The sequence below is a fragment of the Nelumbo lutea genome, chromosome 2 (genome assembly GCF_056320005.1).
Source record: "Nelumbo lutea isolate HS-2025 chromosome 2, American lotus-T2T, whole genome shotgun sequence".
Taxonomy (NCBI): Eukaryota; Viridiplantae; Streptophyta; class Magnoliopsida; order Proteales; family Nelumbonaceae; genus Nelumbo; species Nelumbo lutea.
The window spans coordinates 22,056,539-22,078,510 of NC_142685.1; the positions used below are offsets into that span (position 1 = coordinate 22,056,539).

Here is a 21,972-nt window from a genome sequence, read left to right on the forward strand (position 1 = left end):
AATAAAAAGGTATGATCATTTACCCCCCAAAAAATGTAAGGGGAACAGAGAAACATTAACGTGTTGAACCATATTGCACAAAATTTGAACTAATCATCATGGCATCCCTGTTTCTTTACCATATGGTGGGTCTAGTATATTGATGGCCAAAAAGAAGTCTTAGTAACTATATATATATATATATACACACACAAAATAGATATATAGTAAAGCCAGAGTCTTATGCACCGTTTCACAGTTGCAATGTGTAAACTGGATGCTTCATATTTATTGTTTTGCATTTTGCGGACTTGCATTGAGGAAAAACATTGAAATTTATGAAGGTGAGAAGAGTGAAGAAAAAAGTCATCAATTGGTAATATTGACTAGGGGTGTAGATCGACCCATTTTGGATTGGATCTAATCCGATCCAAATCTTATCAAATCAGATTTGGACGGTCCATTATAATTATTGGATTGGGCCAATCTAAAATAAATTGGTCCATATTCTTACTAGCTTGAATTGGACCTTAACCAAATTTCCAATAATACGATCATGAGGCTAAACCCTTGTCTAATTTGAAACTGACCAAACCTAAAGCTGGCATAAAATCACTTTCATGAAAATACTTTTATGAAAGCGTTTTTACGAAAACACTTTCATAAAATTACTTTTATGAAGGCACTTTAACAAAAGTACTTTTAAAAAGTAGTTTTATAAAAAGCACTTTTATAAAAGTACTTTTACATGAAATCACTTACAAAAGCATTTTTATGGAAGTGCTTCTATAAATTATGGAGGTACTTTTATAAAAGCACTTTTATGAAAGCACCTTTATAAAAGCACTTCTACAAAAGTACTTTTATAAAAATACTTTTATGAAAGTATTTTTACAAAAACACTTCTATGAAACTACTTTTATAAAAGCACTTCTACAAAAGTATTTTTACAAAAGCATTTCTATGAAAATACTTTTATGAAAGCACTTTTACGAATGTGCTTTTACAATGCCAAAAAGGTATATTCCTGTAATTTTCATATTTTCTTCATTTTAACATATTTTTGTAATATTTTTTATATGTTCTATTTTTATATAATTTTTTATATTTCATTCGGTTTGGATTTACATTTTAATGGATTGGATTGACTTTGGTTTGTATTGGATTTGAATTGGATTCGGTCTAATCCATTTCTAAGTGGACTCACATTGGACTGGATAAGGTTGGACCAAATCTAGTCCAATTGACACCTCTAATATTGATTATTAAGATAACCATTGTTTCGATAGAAATAAAAACATTAAAATATCAAATAATATTCTTTGTTTTGTTTTATTTTGTTTTTGTTTTTGTTTTTTGCAATGGGTGGATTTCTAGTGATTATGATTGCTAGGTGAGAATGTGGCTTGTTATAATTTGTTAAGAGCCCGTGAACAATATAAATTATCACTATATGGCGTGTCCAATACATGAAGTATCTTTGGTAATTAACATGAATGAGTAAATTTTAATAGATGAACTAAGGCTGTGTTTGGCTTAAAAGAAAATATAAGGAAAGGAATAGAAAGGTAGGGAAACCTATACAAGGTTTATATGGGTTTCCCTACGTTTCCCTTCCTTTCCTTACACTTTCTTTCAAACCAAACACTACCTAAATGAAAGCACACTGAATGGAATGGCCTAATAAGATTCACTTGCAACTTCATATAGTTGGGACAAGGCATAGATAATGATGATGATGACGACGACAATTAAAAGGATAAAAGGCTGTCTGTTGGGGGGGTTGTTCCTTTTTCAATGGGCTTATTCTAAACTTTTTTTTTTTTTGGGGGGGGGGGGGGTTGGATTTGTGGGTGTGAAAATACCAGAGAAAAAAAGTTACCTTGTTTCTTTTGATAAGAAACCAAATCCAACTTAGCTTCCAAAACCAAATAATGCTTTCAACAGATTGTCATGGGTCACATCCTTACATAACATACAAAAAGTATGCAATATGTAAAAAACTATAATATTCATCCAATTTTTTATTATTTAATTTAAAAGTTTTATAAATAAGTTTTGAATACTATTTTTTTCACTTTATTGTTAGTAATTGTTACAATAATTTATCTACATAAGCAAGTACGCATTTTAAATGACCAAATTAATTGTGAGCGGCCAACTTTCTATGCATGAATCTACTCTTGGTGGTTGGTAAGGTCTCTTGCTAGTCATAATAGAGACTTGGAATCGAATCCCACCTACACCTGGGATGGGGGATGGGCTACCCCTATTTTGTAGCCTTTCAAAAGATATCTAAGAAGAAGAAGAAGAAGAAATTGCTTTTTATATAAAAAAGGCAATGTGTCTCTTTATGACGATTGCTTAAGGTGAAGTAGGCTTCTAAAAAGACAAAGAGTACCATGTTACCATTGTATATTGAATCATAGCCAATATCCAATAGTGTTTTAGCAAAATATGTTGCCATCATTGCTTAATTGAGGGTGATAAAAAGAGTGTCCTATTATTCTTTAGTTGTGTTTGGTTCGTGGGCGTTTATTGAGAAAACGCCGCCACACTAGCGCCACATAGGCATTGGCGTTTATTGCATATGAAACAATTGTTTGGTTTTACCATCTATCAAACAAATGGTAGGAAACTGAAACACTTTGATTTTTGTGCATTGGGCATTTGAGAAAACGTCAATTTCTTGTTTCCCCCAATGCCCCAATGTTTCATGAAACCAAATGCTAATGTGACACACATTAATGGAAAGTAAATAAACATTTAAAGTGATATCCAACCAAACAACAAAAATAAGAAAATTTTAAAGTGAAAAAAAATACAAAACTACAAATAAACGTTTAAAATGAAAAAATATAAATAAATGATCCATCTATAAACACCCACTGAACCAAACACATACTTTGTTGTGAGTTTCAAACAACTCCTTTGTGTCCTGCTATGGTAAAGAGGAAGAAGGGGGAGAAAAGGGGAAAGAGAAGGGGAGAAGAAAAATAATAATAAGAATAATAAGAGAGAGAGAGAGGTTGGAATGATGGTGAATTTCTTACAAAATGTTCTTTAGAGGTTTTGAAAACTCAAAGTAAATTTAAGAGATGTGAGAAGGTGAAGGGAAGTTTTAGATAATAACCTTGATGTTTTGAAGCATGTGTCCTATGAGTTTCAATTTCAATCAACTACTTTGTAAACCAATTAATCATTGTTTGACAAGCATCCTGGATTAGGGATGTCTTTTTATGGTATTTATTATTCGCCTTTCGCCCGGATAGGGGCTATAATTTAATTTTCAGGTCATAATACCGCAAACTTTATCTAATAACATTACACTCTTCTGAAAGGTGAATTTAGAGCCGTTAATAATAGAGCTCGAAAACATATTGCGTCTGGAACTTATCCTGTTATGTGCCTACTAAGCCACCACTCGGTTTGGACTAGGGATGTTTGGTATCATGACTTTGTCTCTCGATATAGAAATGCAATTTGCAACAAGCTTTTTATAATAATTTAAAGGTGATCATTTTTTACCTGGTGGATAATATGTGTTTGACTTGCATAGAACTAATACAACTCCATTCTAATAGAATATAGGGAGCTCCCCTTTTTAGTCCCCCACAAGCAAACTGGATTAAAGTTAATGTTGATGGGCCTTTTGTTAATAGCAATTCTGCAGCAGTGGGTGTGGCGGTTCGTGACTTGTCTGGACTTTTGTTAGTTGCAAAGTTTGGCTCAGTGCTTAAAGGATGTAACTATTGAGAGTGACTGTCAAAACATTGTTAGCAGCCTGCCAAATAAGATGTTGGATGTTTATGTTGATATTGTTCCAATAGAATTTACATATGCGCCTTATAGAAGGCATCTTACAAATGCCTTATGTCCGCATATCGGCCTGTAACAGTATTTTTTTTTTTTGAATCTGATTCAAAGGAATCGGTTTAAGGCTCAATTACTTTCTGAATCATGGTCTGACACAAAACACCCCTATAGAAATATATCAAGAAGGCTACGCTACAATATGTATCGGCCGGATCGATACATAAAAATATTTTAAACTTGATTTATAATACATGCTGAGATATACATATAGGGCATTTGTGAGGTGCAAATGTGATCTCGCTCAAGACTGTCTTTTGTAGCAAGGGACTTAAAGAGGTGCCAACCAGGTGGCCCATGCTGCCGCACAAAGAGGCCTGCACCAAGCTGGGTGCTGGGTTGAAGCTTGCCCCGCCCCCCGCTGGCCAACAAATGGGTTTCTCCTGATTTCTGTTCCTCTCCTAGTTAATTGATTCTGTTTTGTTTGCCTTTATTGTTATTTTTTTTAATCTTTTCTTCTGTGTTTTTTATGTGTTGTTTTAGGGAACTTTTGACCTACATAAAATTAAAAAAAGTATTCACTTTATATAGTAATAGATAGATATTATATAAATATTTTAATATGTTATATATTTATATTATATAAGGTACGATGATACTTTAATGTATATGTTATCTATAATTTACTATAATATATAATTTATATTTAGAATCATCTAGTAGTTGAGATTGCAATACAACATTTCTCTAAAAAAAAAGAATGGAGATTAAGCCCATTAGGCTACGTTTGGAAACGATGTAAATGGAGTACAAATCCCGGTTTAGGGTAAATTTGCATTCTGATTCACTTTTACTTGTATTTGGCAATATTACATTTATGCATTGACAAATGACAGATCAATGCATATTTACATTGATAATAAGATGTAAAAGTACATCAATAAAAAAAGAAGTAATCTTTCATATAAGTGGGGCTTTGATAAAAAAATATATGATTTATTGAAATTCATTTTTGTATCCATTACAGATAAAAATCTATTTGGTAGAAAGATAAATTTATCAATCCAAAACTAATCCAATTTTATAATTTATATGAACCATCTTACACTCAACATATCTGTATTCACACTTATTTGCAACATTTTCGAATACAGCCTTAATCAATCTTATATTCTCCCTGATAAGGACAATGTACATCAGGTGCACTTGACTTGTCTCCACCCCTTACTTCCTTCATGGTCTCTAGGGGTGAGCAAAAGCGTTGGTTTAATCTGGAATTGAATAGAATGGGCCTTGAACCAATCCTCTTCCATCTGTTATTAGGTAGATGTGGAATTGAATAGAATGGGCTTTGAACCAATCCATCTGTTATTAGGTAGATCCAGTACCAAATTCATTGAACCGATCCTATTTAGGTCAACTCCAGGGTTTGAGGGCTTACCCAGATAAACTCAAAGAACTAACCTTGATTGCCCTTATGAAGTTAGTGCTTAAATCAAATTTGTAAATATTTGAACCCCAATCACTCATAACCCTTGTTTTTTAATTTTTGTTTAAATATTATTTGTTGGGGTTTCACCGGAAGCAACAGAAGTTAAGCGCGTACCGAACGGTCCATATTTCGTGACATTGACCACCTGGCAATTATTTTTAACACGTGTCAATAATGACTAGATGGCGATCTGTTGTAAACAAACGCTGTATCTGCCTACTTACGGAATTTGGGGCTGAAGCCATATTAGGGTACAGCTAAGCAATGCCGATTGATAATACAGCATTGTCTCACGGCAGTCAGATCAGAACTCGTAAAATGCAAATCTCAGGCCGTCAGCGTCAAGTGAGCTATGCCAATAGATACTACAGCGTTGGCTCACATCATTTGGTAACAGCAGATCAGAACTCGTGAAATGCAAATGTCAGCCTGTCATCGAGCTGACAAAAAGATAAGCGATTCGAGCCAAGCTAGAGCCGAACCACTTGGGATTTGCTTCATCTCCTATTTCATTTTCACCACAAGACAAGGCTGAACAACGGAGAGAGGGAAGGATGAATTCGCGAGAGAAGGATCAGTCGACGGCAACGACGACACATCGGCCTTACTTGAGTAGCCTCGTTGTACGACCTACTGAAAGCGACGGAGATAGCGATTATGAGCCCGAAGAAGTCCGTCGAGATCCACCTTATTCTCGTTCTGATCGATTTCATGAAAACTCAGGTCTCGTATCCGAAGCTTATTCTCCTCGTCCTGCATCTGTTGAACTTTTAATACAGCGCTAGGGCTCGTTCTGTACTTTGAAACCTTAGAAACAATCGATAAATTTGTCATCTTACCATTTTTATATTTGGTATGATATGATTTCTTCATTGTTGGTTTGCACAACTCTAGAGATGTGCGAGGTTATTGATATGGGGATTAACATGCGGTAAGACAACACATAGACATGTTAGTTAATGAGTTTTCTCCATTTAAAAACATTGTTACTGCGCTCAAGGGCACCATCATATTTGCCGAGTTTCAAATAGTGTTTGGTTGCAGTTTATTGGTCGAGTTACGAATTCATGATAATATGTATAATGGCAGATAGTTTTGCATTTGCAAATAGAGCCGCAAACTGTTGGTTGCTGAGTTTGCAGAATATCATATCAGAGTCGCCTGATCGTTCATTTGCATTTCCTAATTGAGGGGCATTAAGAATTGCTAGGCTGTTACTGGTTTATATAATATGGCATTATTTTAACTTCATTCTAACAAGTGTGAGAATCCGCGTTTGAGCCCGAGAGCGGCCGCTTTATTTTTCCTCCCTTCTAAGTGTACAATTTCTCCCCTTGATTTCAAGAGTGATGGTTTCATGATCCTTGTTGAAGTTTCAGTGATCATGGGATTCTTGAAGGTTAGAGAACTTAGGTTCTTTCATATTCATGGAACAGATTAAAACTACTTATAAATTTGACCATTATGTCTAGTAACCATGTGGTTGCACTTCCCGATGTTTTTCTAACGTCCTAGCCATTTACAATGGTCTTTTGGGAAAAATTAGACTTATAGGAAGGGGATATATAACACTATACAATTAAACCAGTATGAAAGGTATAACAATTGAAACCGTTTAAACTGAAACAGTACTGATTTACTGAACCTTGAGGAAGATAAAAGCATTGCAGTGGTTTGGCTAAATTAAAAAGATTGGGTTGTATGGTTTTATACGAATACAGAGACTAGGAATTGATGATTCGTCTTTAAAAAAGACCTCTCAAAATTTTCATTTCATGGGTCATGCAGACTTTTTTCTGACCCTAGAATGACAAATTCCCGTGGAGATCTTCCTATCTGTTGTGTCAGCTACATATTTGTTTGCATCATAGGGCTACTTCTTTCGCTTCCACGTTCAACGGCCAAATAATTGCAGCCGGAAACTATATGAAAGGATGTCATTTTATGATGAAAATCAAAGATGCCTGATGCAATAAAAATGAGCTGTTTCTGCTCTCAGTTCGGATCCAATGGAACGGAAGATTTCAATTTCCAAATTACAGGTCAGCGAATGCAAGTGAAAAATGCAATGCAGAACAGAAGATATCCTCATATAGATTTTTGGATGTTATATAATCTTAACCCAAATAATCTGACATAAAGGGGAATCAAACTTTTCAAGAAGCATTACAATATAAAAAAATAAATAATATCGGGAATTCTTCTGACTTTTTAGATTATGGCTGGCTGCTTTGTATACGTCACCTATACAAGGGTGGCATATGGTATCATGTCAGATAATTCAATTTTTAGTGTAAGTTTTGTATCTGATACCATATCCAGCCGTGCCCTTTCTGTATTTGGGTGACATATGTCAATATGGTCCAAGATGGCTTATTTCGAGGCAACAGGTTTCACTTAGAAGTTTGGATCTTGTTTATGTTAAGCTAAGATGCTTGCCACTTTGCTTTTTTTGATTGTTAACTGATAATTGTTTTATTGTTAATTTGAGGGAATATAAGGGTACATTATAGTATGTGTTTATACTTCGTATCCTTTTTTTTTCTGATTATAACAGTAAAGTTTATCGATTGTGGTACAAAGAATGATCATTGCTACCTATCCCAAATAATAATATATTGCTTACAACTGTCCCCAAAAAATTGCTCCCTCATTGCCCCTTGTTTAGTTAATAATCATCTAGTCCATTAGCTGATCTTGTAGTCCATGTGCAAGTGATCACTATATCTTTTTTCTATCTGCCTTATTTCCCTAATCATATTTCAACAATGCAATGTGCATTTGTTGATCTTTTTTAACCATCTCACAACCAGTTTAATCCCCCTCCACTATTGAATTTCTGATTTGGATTTTGGAGACTTACTCAAACTGTTTCCCCACGGAATAGCTGGGATGTCTGCTCTTGTTGAATGTCCTACACCTAGCAGGCCAAAGTATATCCCTACAATGACCCCTTGGGAGTTTCTTAGCGTGCCACCTGCTCCTGAAGCAAGTGGGTTGCCTTAGCTGCATCGTCAAAGTTCAGTTTTATATGGTTTGGAAGAGGGCTCCATTGCATTACAGTCTTAGTTCGCGTAGATGATGAATGGGCAATGTACTGCCAGTCTCTAAGATGGTTGGCAGTGGAGAAAAGGGACAATTACTCCACTTTTTTTATCCAATGTGTAGCTCTAACTTTGGACACTCTGGACAATGCCTTCGATTGATCTTTTATGCTTTTTGAATATTCTGTTTAGTCCTCTCTTCCTGGATCTGCCATAATACTGCTGCCCTTATGCATTTTCATACGACCTTTTCCCTATTCCTAGGCAAAGTGAACTGAAAAACGAGGCTGCCTTTTATCTCAATTCTTTACATTGGAGCCAGCCTATTACTGCTCTGTGCTCTCTTTAGTGAAAAACGATTGATTCTTCAGGCTTACCTGTTACCACACATACGGTTAGAGATAAAATGTATTTATACCAGAAAAACACTTCTTTTAACCTAAAAGGCTACTCCCCTGCGGAAACTAGTTTGTCTTTTTACTTCCCCACAAGCTAATGAATCTACAAGGGAGTTTGCAAACTGGGAGATCCAAGAAAAACCTGCTTCTATGGTACTAGATCTCTGCATTTCTTCCCTGACTTTGTCTTTAAATGCAATGGTTTTTCTATTTATCCTTTTTGCTAACTAATGATTACCTGAAAATGAAATTGAGGTGTCTCCTGTGGCCTCTGAATATGCTACCAATACTTGATTCACCTAAAATTTCAAAACTAGAGCTGATTAGAATTCATTTTTATCCTATTCTTGGTGGGGGTGTCCATGAAAAATTCTTCCATGGTCTTGACCCAGCGACTTTTTTTTTCTTTCCTTTTTATAAAGAAAACTTGTTAAGGTGTGAAAGGTAAGTAGAATACAGTGTTCAGGCTGAAATGTGCAAGGGCTGTTGGACCAAATAAAGAAAACCTTATAAGAAGCTGGTTGACAAAGGTACAAAGGTACACAGGTACACACTACACAGGTAACCAATTACTCCAGTCAGAAAACACTGATAAACCACTACTCAATACTCAGGAAGATCTGCTCCCATTGCCTCAACCTCTTTCCCAGGCAATGCTCAATGCATCAGCAAGGTCCTTGTTCATTAAGAGAATAAGAAGTGGATGGGTGTTACCCAGAACCTGTAACACTTAAACTGTTAACAAGGAAAATGCCATTTCCTTCTGATATTTTTTTCTCATCTTGCCTTTTTTATATCATGCTTTATGTTTCTTTTCAACAATATGTTACATGATAGAGTATGATAAAAATTCTTCTTGAAGACATACCGTTTTGCTATAGTTTTTTATAATGATGAATTTATGCCGGTGTATTAGATTGTACCTATTGCACATCAACCTTTTTGGTATTCTTTGTATACCAAGTATATGAGTCAGCTATTGCTTATTATGGGGGTATTAATCAAACTAAGAATGATTTTTTTTGTTCTTTGTTACAGTTTTCAAAATTGCTTGGTGCATAAGGTAGTTGGTATTGAGCAAAGAATTTTTGGGTTGGACATGGGGCTGGGAATCTGGCTCTGGTTAAATATGTTTGCATTGTTGAGGATAAATATACTGCAGGGTATTTACATGCGATGGATATGCATGTCATATGTGTTAGTTTGAGGGATGCTGCAGTCTGTAACTGCCTGACTCCAATTGTGGTGTTCAAGGCTTTAAGCTATAGGCAGGGTTTTAGTTTGGAATGCTTTGGATATGTGGTACAGGCTTCAAATCTAAGCTCAGTTTTTAATGTGCAGTGCAAGATGCATGATGTATATGATGCTGCTTTTAAGATTTTAGGGTGTTCTCATGACTAAGTTTTGGGAAGTCTTGGAATTCCTTCATGCCATTGTAAAATGGTTGTTAACAAGAAAATAGGTGGTATTTGTATGCTGCTTATATTAACTAATAATAGGATTGGCAGATGTCAAATTCAGTTCAATAAGATTGAAATTTTAGCAATGTCATAGAGTGTGAATGGAATCGTTTTTTCAGGGAAGTTGGCTACTTGAGTGCTGGTTGGAGTCAGTTGGTGATACTTAGAATTCCTTCAAATCTTGGAAAACCTTGTAGTACATTCCATATAAAACCTTGAGGTTCTTATGGTTATTTTATAAAGTTGTGGTTGTTTTTGTGTTAGGAACTGCCTAACTCAGGGATTCTTTCGAGGGAGCCTGCCTCCTGAATGAGAGAGAGAGAGAGAGAGAGAGAGAGAGAGAGAGAGAGATTGTATTCCCAAATCGATAATCCCCTCCTAGCTTCCTTTACTTATTTATATATTGCTGTTACAATTCTGTTATACCAGCCTCTCCACTTGTTCAGTTTGCTAGTTAGTTTGTTCTAGTGGTTGGCTGTTAGTTACATTCTTTAAAGGCTAGCGTGGCCTTTTCTTGTACACTTGTATTCCCTTTATTTGTGTCTCAACAGTCCCTCTTCCCTTGAAAGTGACCTTGCCCTCAAGGTCAAGATGTGGAAATCTATTCTGTAAATCCAAGTAAGGTTCCCAAGTTGCATCATCAATTGGGAGACCTGACCATACCACCAATGCCTCTGGTTTGATGTGATTCCCTTTGCGTATCCACTCGAAATCTGGTCCTTAGGTTCTTGGAAGATCACTGAGAACTTCTGAAGTAGTTGCTATAGTTGTGTGCGGCCTTCTTCGGATCTGCTTCCTTGGGCTAGGATGGGGCCGTTCCTGTGGGAGTCTATCTTCATTAATATGATGTGGGCTGGGTCTGCTGCCTGTTTCCTTAGGGAGGCGAGACTAATGGGTCCTGGACCCTTGGATAGCTGCCCTTGAATATGCACCTGAGAGCTGCCCACTTGAAAATCCATGGTGAGACGGGCCCAATCACATATCACTGGCCCTAGTTGCCTTAACCATTGGACTCCGAGAACTACATCTGCTCCACTGATTTCCAGGGGGTGCGGATCTACCTCGAACTCATGTCCTTGTATCTTCATCTTTAATTCTGTGCACGTACTGTCGCACACCAGGTTGCTCCCATTAGCTACGTGCACCCAGAAGGCTGTACATGGTTGGACCAGAATCCCTAGTTGTCTGACCAATGTTTGAGTAATGAAATTGAGAGTGCTGCCACTGTGTATCAGAATCGACACATGGCGCCCTTGTACCAATTCGATTACTCTCATAGTTTGAGAAGAAGCAAGACCGGTCAAGGCTTGCAGGGATACTTCTGGGTATTCCTTTGTCCATTGCCCCCATTCTTGGTTGTCCATTGGCTCTTCAATGTCTGTTGATTGCTTGACATATTCTGTTTCAGGTTGAAGGAAGAAAACTTGAGGGATCTTATAGCAATGGCCCGGCCCGAATTTGTCTCCACATGCATAGCAAAGGCCCTTTTTCCATTGGGCTTGCATCTCAGCCCAGGTTAACCTCTTGGCTGAGTCAGGGCCTGAGCCAGAGTTGGTGTCCTTGCCTATGATTCCTACTCCTGATCTGGGCTCCGGTTTACCCAAGATACCTAGTTCTGGGTTCAGTATACCTGGTTTGATCGTAGCTCCCAAGGGTCGATTAATCCTTCTTGCCCGATTCAGTTTGTCTTCATGTAGTCTAGCTAATGCTGCTGTTTCAAGAACGGTGGTTGGCTGCATGGCTTTTACCTCCAGCCGCAATTCTTCCTTGAGTCCACCAACAAAACTGCCGACAAGCGCATTTTCTGGCCAGCCTTGCATGTGCACAGCTAATCTTTCGAATGCCATCTGATAATCTTGGACGGAGCCGGTCTGTCGTAGCTTAGCGAGGCTTTCATCTTGGTTAAGTCTGCCCATGTGGCTCTTGGGTGCCGTCGCCGGTACCACTGGTACCAGACGAGCCTCTCCTTCCAGGTGTGCAGAAGCTAATGGAACACGATCAAGTCCTTGTGTGTCGTGGTAATCGAAGTATTTTTTTGTTCGTAGAAGCCATGATGTGGGATCTCCCCCTGTGAAGATGGGAAACTCGATTCTTGTTGTTCTTGATCCGCTTCGATGACTGGTGTCACTGCGCTCTTCCTGATTCGGCGCAGGTGGTGCCTGTGCCAGTCGTTCAAGCAAGGATGCAAAGCTTTCTTTGATTTCTTTGATGCCAGCCAATATTCTTTGCATTTCTTCTTCCATGTTGTCGACTCTGTCCTCCATTGCTGATGACCTTGTGCTTGGCATCTTGGCTCTGATACCAACTTGTTAAGAACTGCCTAACTCAGGGACTCTTTCAGAGAGAGAGAGAGAGAGAGAGAGAGAGAGAGAGAGAGAGAGAGAGAGAGAGAGAAGAGATTGTATTCCCAAATCGATAATCCCCTCCTAGCTTCCTTTCCTTATTTATATACTGCTGTTACAATTCTGTTATACCCACCTCTCCACTTGTCCAGTTTGTTTGTTAATCTGTTCTAGTGGTTGGCTGTTAGTTACATTCTTTAAAGGCTGGCGTGGCCTTTTCTTGTACACTTGTATTCCCTTTATTTGTGTCTCAACATTTTGATGCTTAGCAGTTTGGTTAAATCTTTAGGGTCTATTTTATCTGGATGGTCTACTAGAAGTTAATACTACGTTTTTTTTTTGAGTTGGCAGAGAAGGTGGATAAGCAGGGGCATCTGTAACTTCTATTACCCATTATCCTTCAGCTTCTATGACTTAAATTTATGATTGGTTGAATTGCTCAGAAAGCTGTGGTGGATACTAGTTTGTATTTGATAAAGGGTGGATATTCTATCACAGAAAAAGAAAATGGAATAACTGATGGAGTTACATTACTTGAAATCATTCATACCTGCATGCTTGTTTCTTAGTCCAGAGGCATCCGTAGAGGCAAGACAGTTATTATGTGTGAAATATTATACTATGAACTATTCTTCTTAAAATGACTGGTATACTACAAGTCCTGGAATGAAATCTTTTAAAATCCCTATTAGTGGTTTACTTTTGGGTTGCAAGTGAACTTCTGACAACAGTGTGATGGATTCTGAAAAGAGTTGGCTAAGTTGATGTTTTTGGATCAACTTGGCCATCTTCAGTATATGCTTGCCATTTTAACACTTTATTCTCATTTGGGTTTTCTCTGTTTTTGCTTCCCTTGCCAGCAGGCATTTTTGGCAAATGGGATCTACAAACTACTGCAGGGATCATTGTTTTTGATATTGGTTTATGTTGATTTTAGTTGTTTAATGTTCCTATTTCATTGCTATTGGTGGATTTGGATGAGATGTGGTTTCTGATCCAAGACCAAGGGAAATGGTTAAGTATAAGTTGCTCAAGATTCATGATGTTGCCTTGATATTTGGAGATACAAAAGGGCCTAAAATTCTGTAATCATGTAACTAGTCTACATCAATAGATGGATACAGCTTTTTGACCTAGGCAAACTGGTTATTTTGTAATTGGGGATTATGGTATGCTATTTTCCATGGTCAATACTGGTCATTATGGTGCACTTTGAATTATGACTTCAGTTAAGTACTTAAGTTTGTTCTTAACATTGGCAAGTTGATTTTGAAGTCGATGACAATATCAGATATATTTTGAGCTTGCTTCAATCTACAGCACTAATAGCTTCTTCTTGTTCTATTAGTCATGACCTGTATGGAGGGAGATGCTATTAATGATGGTAGCTGTTGCTTTCCCAACTTGTTTAGTCATGACTCAGATCTAATGAAATGTTGCTTCCGCAGTCTTTTGATCGGAGCGGCACTTATATTGGATTTCACTGGTCCCCTTTTCAGGATATGGCATGCATGCAGGTTCCAGCTCTCCTATGCGCTATAGAAAGATGGATCGTCATTACTACTATGATTTTGATCATTTGGGAGGCTCACGAGGTCGTGGATTTAGGGGTGGGAGGGGTCCTGGTAGATTTCGAGATTCTTCACCTCCATATGGCCTTGGAATAGGAAGTGGCGGAGGTAGATCATCAGGGAGAGATTTTGATGGGCCTGGATATGGTCCTGGGCCGTTCAGAGGTGAAAGCGCTATCAGAAATAATCCAAATGTGTCTCCCAGAGAAGGAGATTGGATTTGTCCAGAGCCCTCGTAAGTCCCTGGCTTAATCTGATGGTTCCTTACTGCCACGATTTTTTTTTTTTTGATAATTACTGCCACAATTTTATTTTTTTGATAATTACTGCCACAATTTTTGTTTTTGATAATTACTGCCACAAAATTTTTACTATTACTTCTTGAGTTAATTGTTATTCTTGCTATCATCATCATTATTGTCATCAACTTTTTAAGAGGGGATCTGGAGGTTTAACGGTTAGCTCCACCCCAATGACCATCTTTTAATCATAATTGATTAAAAAATAATTTGATCACAGTGAATTTTGAAACTTATGCTGCTAAGTTTTCTCCCTGTCCATGTGGATCAATGAATAGGCAAATCCAGATCATCCATTTGCATGTGTTATTTTGGATTTGCCATTATATGGTATCTTTCCAGGTCAGCCCCATACCTACTGTGTTTTACAGTTACTGGATTCAAGAAATAGCTCTTGAGTTTTCTTTGATTGGAAACTTTTATTAGACAGGCAAGAATGAGAAATAGGGAAACGTGGCAAAACTGGTTGTCACATTTGTTTGCCTTCACTTTGCTGGAGACATGTATAACAGCATTCGTGCCTATTCTATATGAGTCCAGATCTCCTGCCCACGATAATCGCAGCCACACATGGAGAACATCATCTCATCCTCTGCATAGTATTATGCAGGGGGAGATGTTCCTAACTCAAGGGGGGAGGGGGGGGGGGTAGACGTGGGCAGGAGATCTGGAGTCATTTAGGTATGGTGATTTACAATTTTATTTATTCAGTAAGAACGTTTCCATTGTTCAGTAATGGGTCCATTCAACCTTTTATTTGGTATGGTGATTCCTCTTTTTATCTGGTTTATTGGCACCATGCTTCAGATGCGGAAACCTGAACTTTGCACGACGGGAATATTGTAACAACTGCAACAGGCTTCGTTTTGGACCCGGTGATAGTCCTCGAAGGAGCTATCCAGGCCCACCGCCACTGAATGCTCCCCCACCACGCTTTTCTGGTCCACCAATGGATCGCTCTCCTGGAAGAGGCACGAGTGGCTATAGGTCTCCACCTCGCAGCTGGGGGAGAGATGGCCCTCGGATGTTTGGAGCCGGCCCACCCTACGTCGAGCATGAAGGGAGGTTTCCAGATCGCAGCATGCTGAGAGAGAGACCGTATTATCGTGAAGAGGAAGACTACAGGAGAATAAACAGGTTTGATAGGCTAGTGCCTCCTGACTGGCTTGATGACAGAGACCGTGGGAGGGACTCCTTTCGTAACAGGGGAGGATACGGCGAGAGGAATGAGCGGCGCCCACTATCTCCGCCACTGCCACCGCCCGCAGCTCCTTATCAGGGCCGGTGGAGAAGTGATTTGAGGGACAGAAGCAGATCCCCGATGAGAGGTCCCCAACCGCCCAAGGATTATCGCCGAGATGGTTACGTGCGTAGGGGGCAAGATGATCGGTGCAGTACGTTGAGAGAGCGGCTGGGTGATGCATACTAGTTCGGCACAGCAATCAAGCGGATGACTCTAGATTGGAAGGTGAGGAATAGTTTTGATCAACAATCACTCAGTCTATCTTCAGTCAGTTCCCTGTAGTCTTCACAGCCTCTCTGCTTTTTGAGTGGAACACGATTCTTCTTTAATTCAATGGTTGAGGATTAACTGCAATACTGCATCTGTCGAGTGGAATCCTCTGTTTTCCCTCTCTCCTATACACGTTAGTGTTCTCCTATCAAGGATCAGCTATTACCAGCGCCAATTTAACGCCACCTTAACCGGACTGTACACAATGTGGTTTGGATTTTGGACTCTATGGATGGTGCTACAGCAAACAGTATCAGCTTATCCAAATTCATACTTGAAATCCAATCTGGTTTACTGGTTAAGAGTGAACCGGAGTTGATCCATTTATAACTGGATTGAATATGGGTTATCTTGATCCGATTTAACCCAACTGGTATAATTAAATGGGTTCGACTATGATAGCAGAAAAATAAATGTATAACCACCAACCGGTATCACAGATCCTTCACGGGCTGTGCCAGCTCGATACAACCAACATTACACCTCTAAACAGGGGTGTTCATCAAAAACGAAAAATTGAAAATCGAGTCTGGATCTGCTCCTCACAGCCCCGGATGGGGCTGTGAGGTGCGCTCTGTAAGGAGCAGATAAGGAATCGATTTGGTTTTGGTTAACCAAAATGAAAAATTAGTGGTTAATGGGGTTAGTCGGACTGATCAATTAATCGATTGGTCAGTTAATCAATTAATCGGACTGATCAAAAGAAAAAACTGAAAAATCAAAGAACTGAACCAATCAATTAATCAAATGGTTAATCGATTGGTTTCAATTGCTCGGTCTCGTGTTAGGCCCCACCCTAACCTTCATGAGCCGTGCCAATTTAACACAAACCATGTTACACCTCTAAATAGGGTTGTTTATCAAAAACCAAACCAAATCGAAAAAACCAAAGGTATTGGTTTTGTTTTGATTAACCAATATGAAAAACTGGTTGTTAGCCGAAGTGACTTTTATATATATATATAATGATAGTATGTTACATATATTTATATTAGAAATATATTATATTTTTTAGTATTTATATTATATAATTATGTATTTATTTATAATATATATTATAAATTCAAAAAACTGAAAAATTAAATAACCAAACCAATCAATCAATTAACTGATTGGTTTCAGTTTTCAGCTTTCTGAAAACCAAAAGGTCATATTGATTTGCCAAAAAAAGGCTCATAATTTGGTTAGCCCCTACAAATGAACCTAAGCCCATAGAGACATGGTGTTCACACCTAGGCCCTGTTCATTTTTCAGTAAGTTACTTACCCATGTAAATGCAATTACCTAGGTAAGTTTTTCTTGGGAAACACTTACCTAGATAAGTGCATACCCATGTTCTTTTATTTCCCAAGTAAATTAGACAACGACCATTTTAACCATAAAAGTTCATTATTAAAAGGGTCATTCTTGTCTCAGTCAAGTGCCGGTAGCCAAGGTTCAAAGTATCAACACGTATTGGCTCATATTGGCTGATATGTATCATTCTGAGACCCCTCTGATACACCCCTATAGTAGGTGTATCGGGGGTCTGACTGGTTCAGGGGATGGAGGAGCCTTAAACCGACCCCCTGAACCGGTTTTAGAAAAAAAAATAGTATCGATTTGCCCGATACGCCCATACCGGTGTATCGAGCGTATTGATATTTTGAACCTTTCTAGCAACTTTCCCCCTATGTGGGAAAGTTAATTACCCACCTAGGATATGGGTATCACTTACCCGGGAAATTAAACTTTCCCTAATCCTCACATAAATCTGAAAAAAGAATATGGGCTTCTTGGTCAATGGGAACCAAAATCCCATTGACCAATTTTCCCCCCTCTCAAAATCCAAAAAAAGAACGCCCCCGTAATGGCTAATGCTACGGCTCAAGTTTGACATCTTATTACAAACTATTGGTTGAGTGTCACATGCATTTATACGTACAAAATGGTTGATGTTTGGTAATCATGGTGTTATGTGTCCATTGCATTTTGCATTGGAAATTGAGAAAAACATTATTGGCACGAAGTGCAATACAACAATCATTTATTTCGTTTTATTGCATATAAGTGCCACTAGGGCAAGGTTCAAAGTATACAGGGTGATACGTCGGTAGGGCGTATCATATTGGCCTATATCGGTATTTTTTTTTGTTTTTCGTTTTTTGTCTTTTTTTTTTCAAATTTGGTTCATAAATGTCAGTCTACCCCCTGAACCACTTGTTGATCTGAAACACCCCCTGTAGGGGCATATCAGGAAGGCTCCGATACAATATGTATTGGTTGATACAGGTAGATATGTATCAACACTTTGAACCTTGCACTAGAGGAAACTAAAACACAAAGGGAAACATCAAAAGTGAATTTAAAGGAAACATGTTCTTTTTTTCAGATTTTGAGAGGAGGGAAGCTGGTCAATAGGATTTTGGTTTCCATTGACCAAGAATCCCATGTTTTTTTTTTTTTTTTCAGATTTATGTGGGGAGTAGGGAAAGTTTATTTTCTTGGGTATCCGTCTCCTAGGTGGGTAAATAACTTTCCCACCTATGGGAAAAGTTGCCAACACTTGAATGGGATAAAAAATGCCCTTTTTAATAATGGATTTTTATGGCTAAAATGGTCATTGCCTTATTTACTTGACAATTAAAAAAAATGGGTAAATGCACTTACCCGGGTAAAGTAACTACATTTACCCAGGTATAACTTACCGAAAAGCGAATGAGACCTAAAATTAAATTTTACACAACTTGAGATTAAAAAAAAAATACAGAACATTTTGATTTAGACGTAATATCCTATGTAGTGCTAATGTGCCATTGAAACGAAGTCACAGCAGACACACAAGAAACACCACGACACCAAATACCCACTAGAAGAGATAATATATTGAAGAGGGAAATAAATGGACCAAAGCAATGATGGTGTGGATGTGAGGAAAATAAAAGAACCAAGGCAAGTATGGCATTATGTAATAGAGACAAATTTATAATGTTTATCTATGCTAGTTTGCAAATGATTTATCATTGATGTGCATATGTATAATATATTATTTAAAATTGGACCCATTGTGCATTTTGCTTTATAATAGTGGGTTCATGTGTACTTTTGCTTATGTGTGTATATAACAGTTGGTTTATCTATAATAACTTTATGTAAAAGATATTTTGTAGGGTTACAATTTGCATTTTTTTTTGTCCATACTCAAATTTAAAACCAGTTTGACAGGTTGATTCCAAATTGATCTATTATATTTCATCATTATCATCATCATCTTGTCCCAATTATATGGGATCAGCTATACGAATACTTTATCACCATTTTGTTCTGTTCAATGCCATTTTCATTGTTAAGTTATAAGCTCTTAGGTAATTTCTTACTATTTTCAGTTGTTTTGGCTTGTCCCTACCTCTTTCGATCTGCCTTTTATACTCTTAGGTTCCTTCAAGTGAGTTTAATTTGGATCATGCCCTTATTTGTTTTTTCACTTGTGTCAATATTTAGACTTTTACCACTCGTTTTGGCAAAATCTATGGTACACCTACCACACCGTGCAACAAAAAGTTTTGATTAGTTGGATATGATGGTAAGTAAATCTTGTTGGTCATGAAAATATACTTTGGCTTAGCTCATTTTTCAATAAGCTAATTACCCATGCTTTTATATTTCCCATATAAATAAGATAATGACCATTTTAGTCATAAAAATGGACAATTTTGTCTTATTCAAGTGTTGGTAACTTCCCCCTCGAGTGGGAAAGTTACTTACCCAGTTTAGAGATGGGTATTACCGTGACATCACGTGAGTGGTAATTATTTTACAATTCCTAAAATACCCTTATTGTTCATCGCCATTGTAGCAGTAGTGGTGATTTTGGTAGATCCAAAAACAGAGTTGAAGGTAGGGGAGGAAACCCTGGTCCCTTTTCCCTTTGTTTTTCATCGTCATAAACCCTGTTGCATTGGCAATGGGTCGTCAGAAACGCTAAAGAAATCAAGGATGAAGCCATGAGTTCAAACTTCTCTACAACTATCACTCTCCACCGTCCCCTTCTCTCTCTCTCTCTCTCGCCCCTGTTTCATCACCGCTACTGCAACATCCAACCTCTCTCCCTCCCTCTGTGTTTCTCTCTCCCCTCATTCCCTTCTTTCTCTCTCTCTCTTGCCCCTGTTTCATCACATTGCAATAGCGGCAGACCCCTCCACATCCAACCTCTCTCCCCCTTGAGTAAAACAGGGCTCCGCTTGGCTTCAATAGTTGTAGTAGCTAGAGTGTTTCTCTCTCTCTCTCTCTCTCTCTATCTCATAAATCTTCATCGCCTTCGACTCTATTTGCACCTATCTCTCTCTCTCTCTCTCTCTCTCTCTCTTTCTCCCCCCCGGAAATCTGCATTGTCTTTGGCTTTGTTAAAAATAAGATTTCTTATATCAAAATGGCATTGGCTTTGGAATGATTCTCACATTGAAAAAGATTTGGGCACAACACAAGAATAGAGAAAGGGAAAAGAGGAGGCAGGCAGGAATGTCTCGGGTTTGTGACACTCGTCGAGCAACCCCAATAAGCCTTTCTCTCTCTCTCTCTCTCTCTCTCTCTATCTCTCTCTCTTTCTCACTCACTCACTCACTCACCAAGCATCCCCAACCCCAATAAGCCATTCTCCGCCAATAAGACAATGAACAACGATGAAGATGAAGAAGGAGAAGAAGAGGACCCTATTTTATCACCGCCTTAAACTTGGCAGCAGCTCCTCCCAGTTTTTGTTTTTTGCTTCTTCCTCTCCCTTTCTTTCCCTCGATCTAATATATGGTTGACAAACTCTAATGCGAAACACACTCTGAGAAGTTCCGGTGGCGTTCTAGTAGTCTTGCATGTCTGGGGGTAGGGGAACACCATTGTATTCACCGCCTTCTAGCGGTGAAACACACAGCTCGCCAGAAAAAGGGATCAAGCATCATCATCGGAGCTGCTAATTAGTTGGGTTTTATTTTGAAATTTGAGGAATAGTGGATGGCAAATCCATTATTTCATTTATTTCCATTAGCGTTCAGTAATGTACTTTAAGATAATATGTAAATAATAAGAATATAGTTAGTCAATTTCGCAAACAGCAGGGATCCTTTAAGGAAATTGCCCCTATTGTTTATTACTTGTCTTGATTGTCCAAAATTTTTCTCGACGTTGGCTCTACATACATTTAGATGATTTTATTAATGACACTCTATATCAAAACCTATGAATAAGATTCAATTTAAATTAAGATATTAACAAATCAATTTTGGCCGGGTATATTGGATTCATTAGATTTATTTACAACCATAATATTTTAAGAGAAAATAAGAGAATTGACACGTTTATTTTCAAAACATTAAGGCTAATGTTTTTTCAGGTATAATAGAATGTCTATCTCCTTATCCTCGATTAATAATTAGATTATGTACCAACATTTGTGTCTATAGGGCTATTTGATAGCAACTAAAATATCTGAACTGAATGACTTATTGCATTGTTTTGAATGGATAAAATAATTAAACAATAACATGTTTTAGGCATGGATTAAAACATCAATGTAATATGCTTGAATTGGAAGTATAATATCAGTATTGATGCATCCATAAATATGTATAGATACATTAATACAAAGTTTTTTTTTTAATATTTAAAACTTTAAAATACTAGGTGGACACTCTAATAACCACAAAATTAAAGATATGTAGAAAAAAGAAGATATCAGTCATATCCTTAATCCTTGATTTTAGGATCTCACTAAAAAACAATGAAATAAGTCATTCAATTGATCAATTCAGCCATTCAGCTGTTATCAAACAGTCCCTCATCCAATAATCCTCCTCTATATCCTTAGTACATAAAATTTTATGTACCATATCAATATCAATAGCAATCTGTCATTGTACTTTTCATTTTAAAATTAGAAAGATTTTTTTTTCTTCTAATGGTATGTATGATCGATTTCTATTGGTTTGGTACCGAAAATTTTGTATACCAAACGTAAAAAGGATGTGATTTAATATTAGTGGGGATCAAGTGCTCAAAGTCTAGACAAGGCCCGACCAATTGAAAGACAGGG

The 21,972-nt window shown here is 37.7% G+C and overlaps 1 protein-coding gene across 1 annotated transcript; it reads left to right on the forward strand.

The window, feature by feature from the left end:
• Positions 1-5,515: 5,515 nt before the first annotated feature.
• LOC148869117 (uncharacterized) lies at positions 5,516-16,253 on the forward strand. The gene is made up of 3 exons (XM_088972089.1): positions 5,516-6,007; positions 14,028-14,334; positions 15,206-16,253. Exons 1-3 carry the CDS (start codon positions 5,839-5,841, stop codon positions 15,825-15,827), a joined length of 1,098 nt encoding a protein of 365 aa, XP_088828215.1. The 5' UTR covers positions 5,516-5,838; the 3' UTR covers positions 15,828-16,253.
• The last annotated feature ends 5,719 nt before the right edge of the window (positions 16,254-21,972 follow it).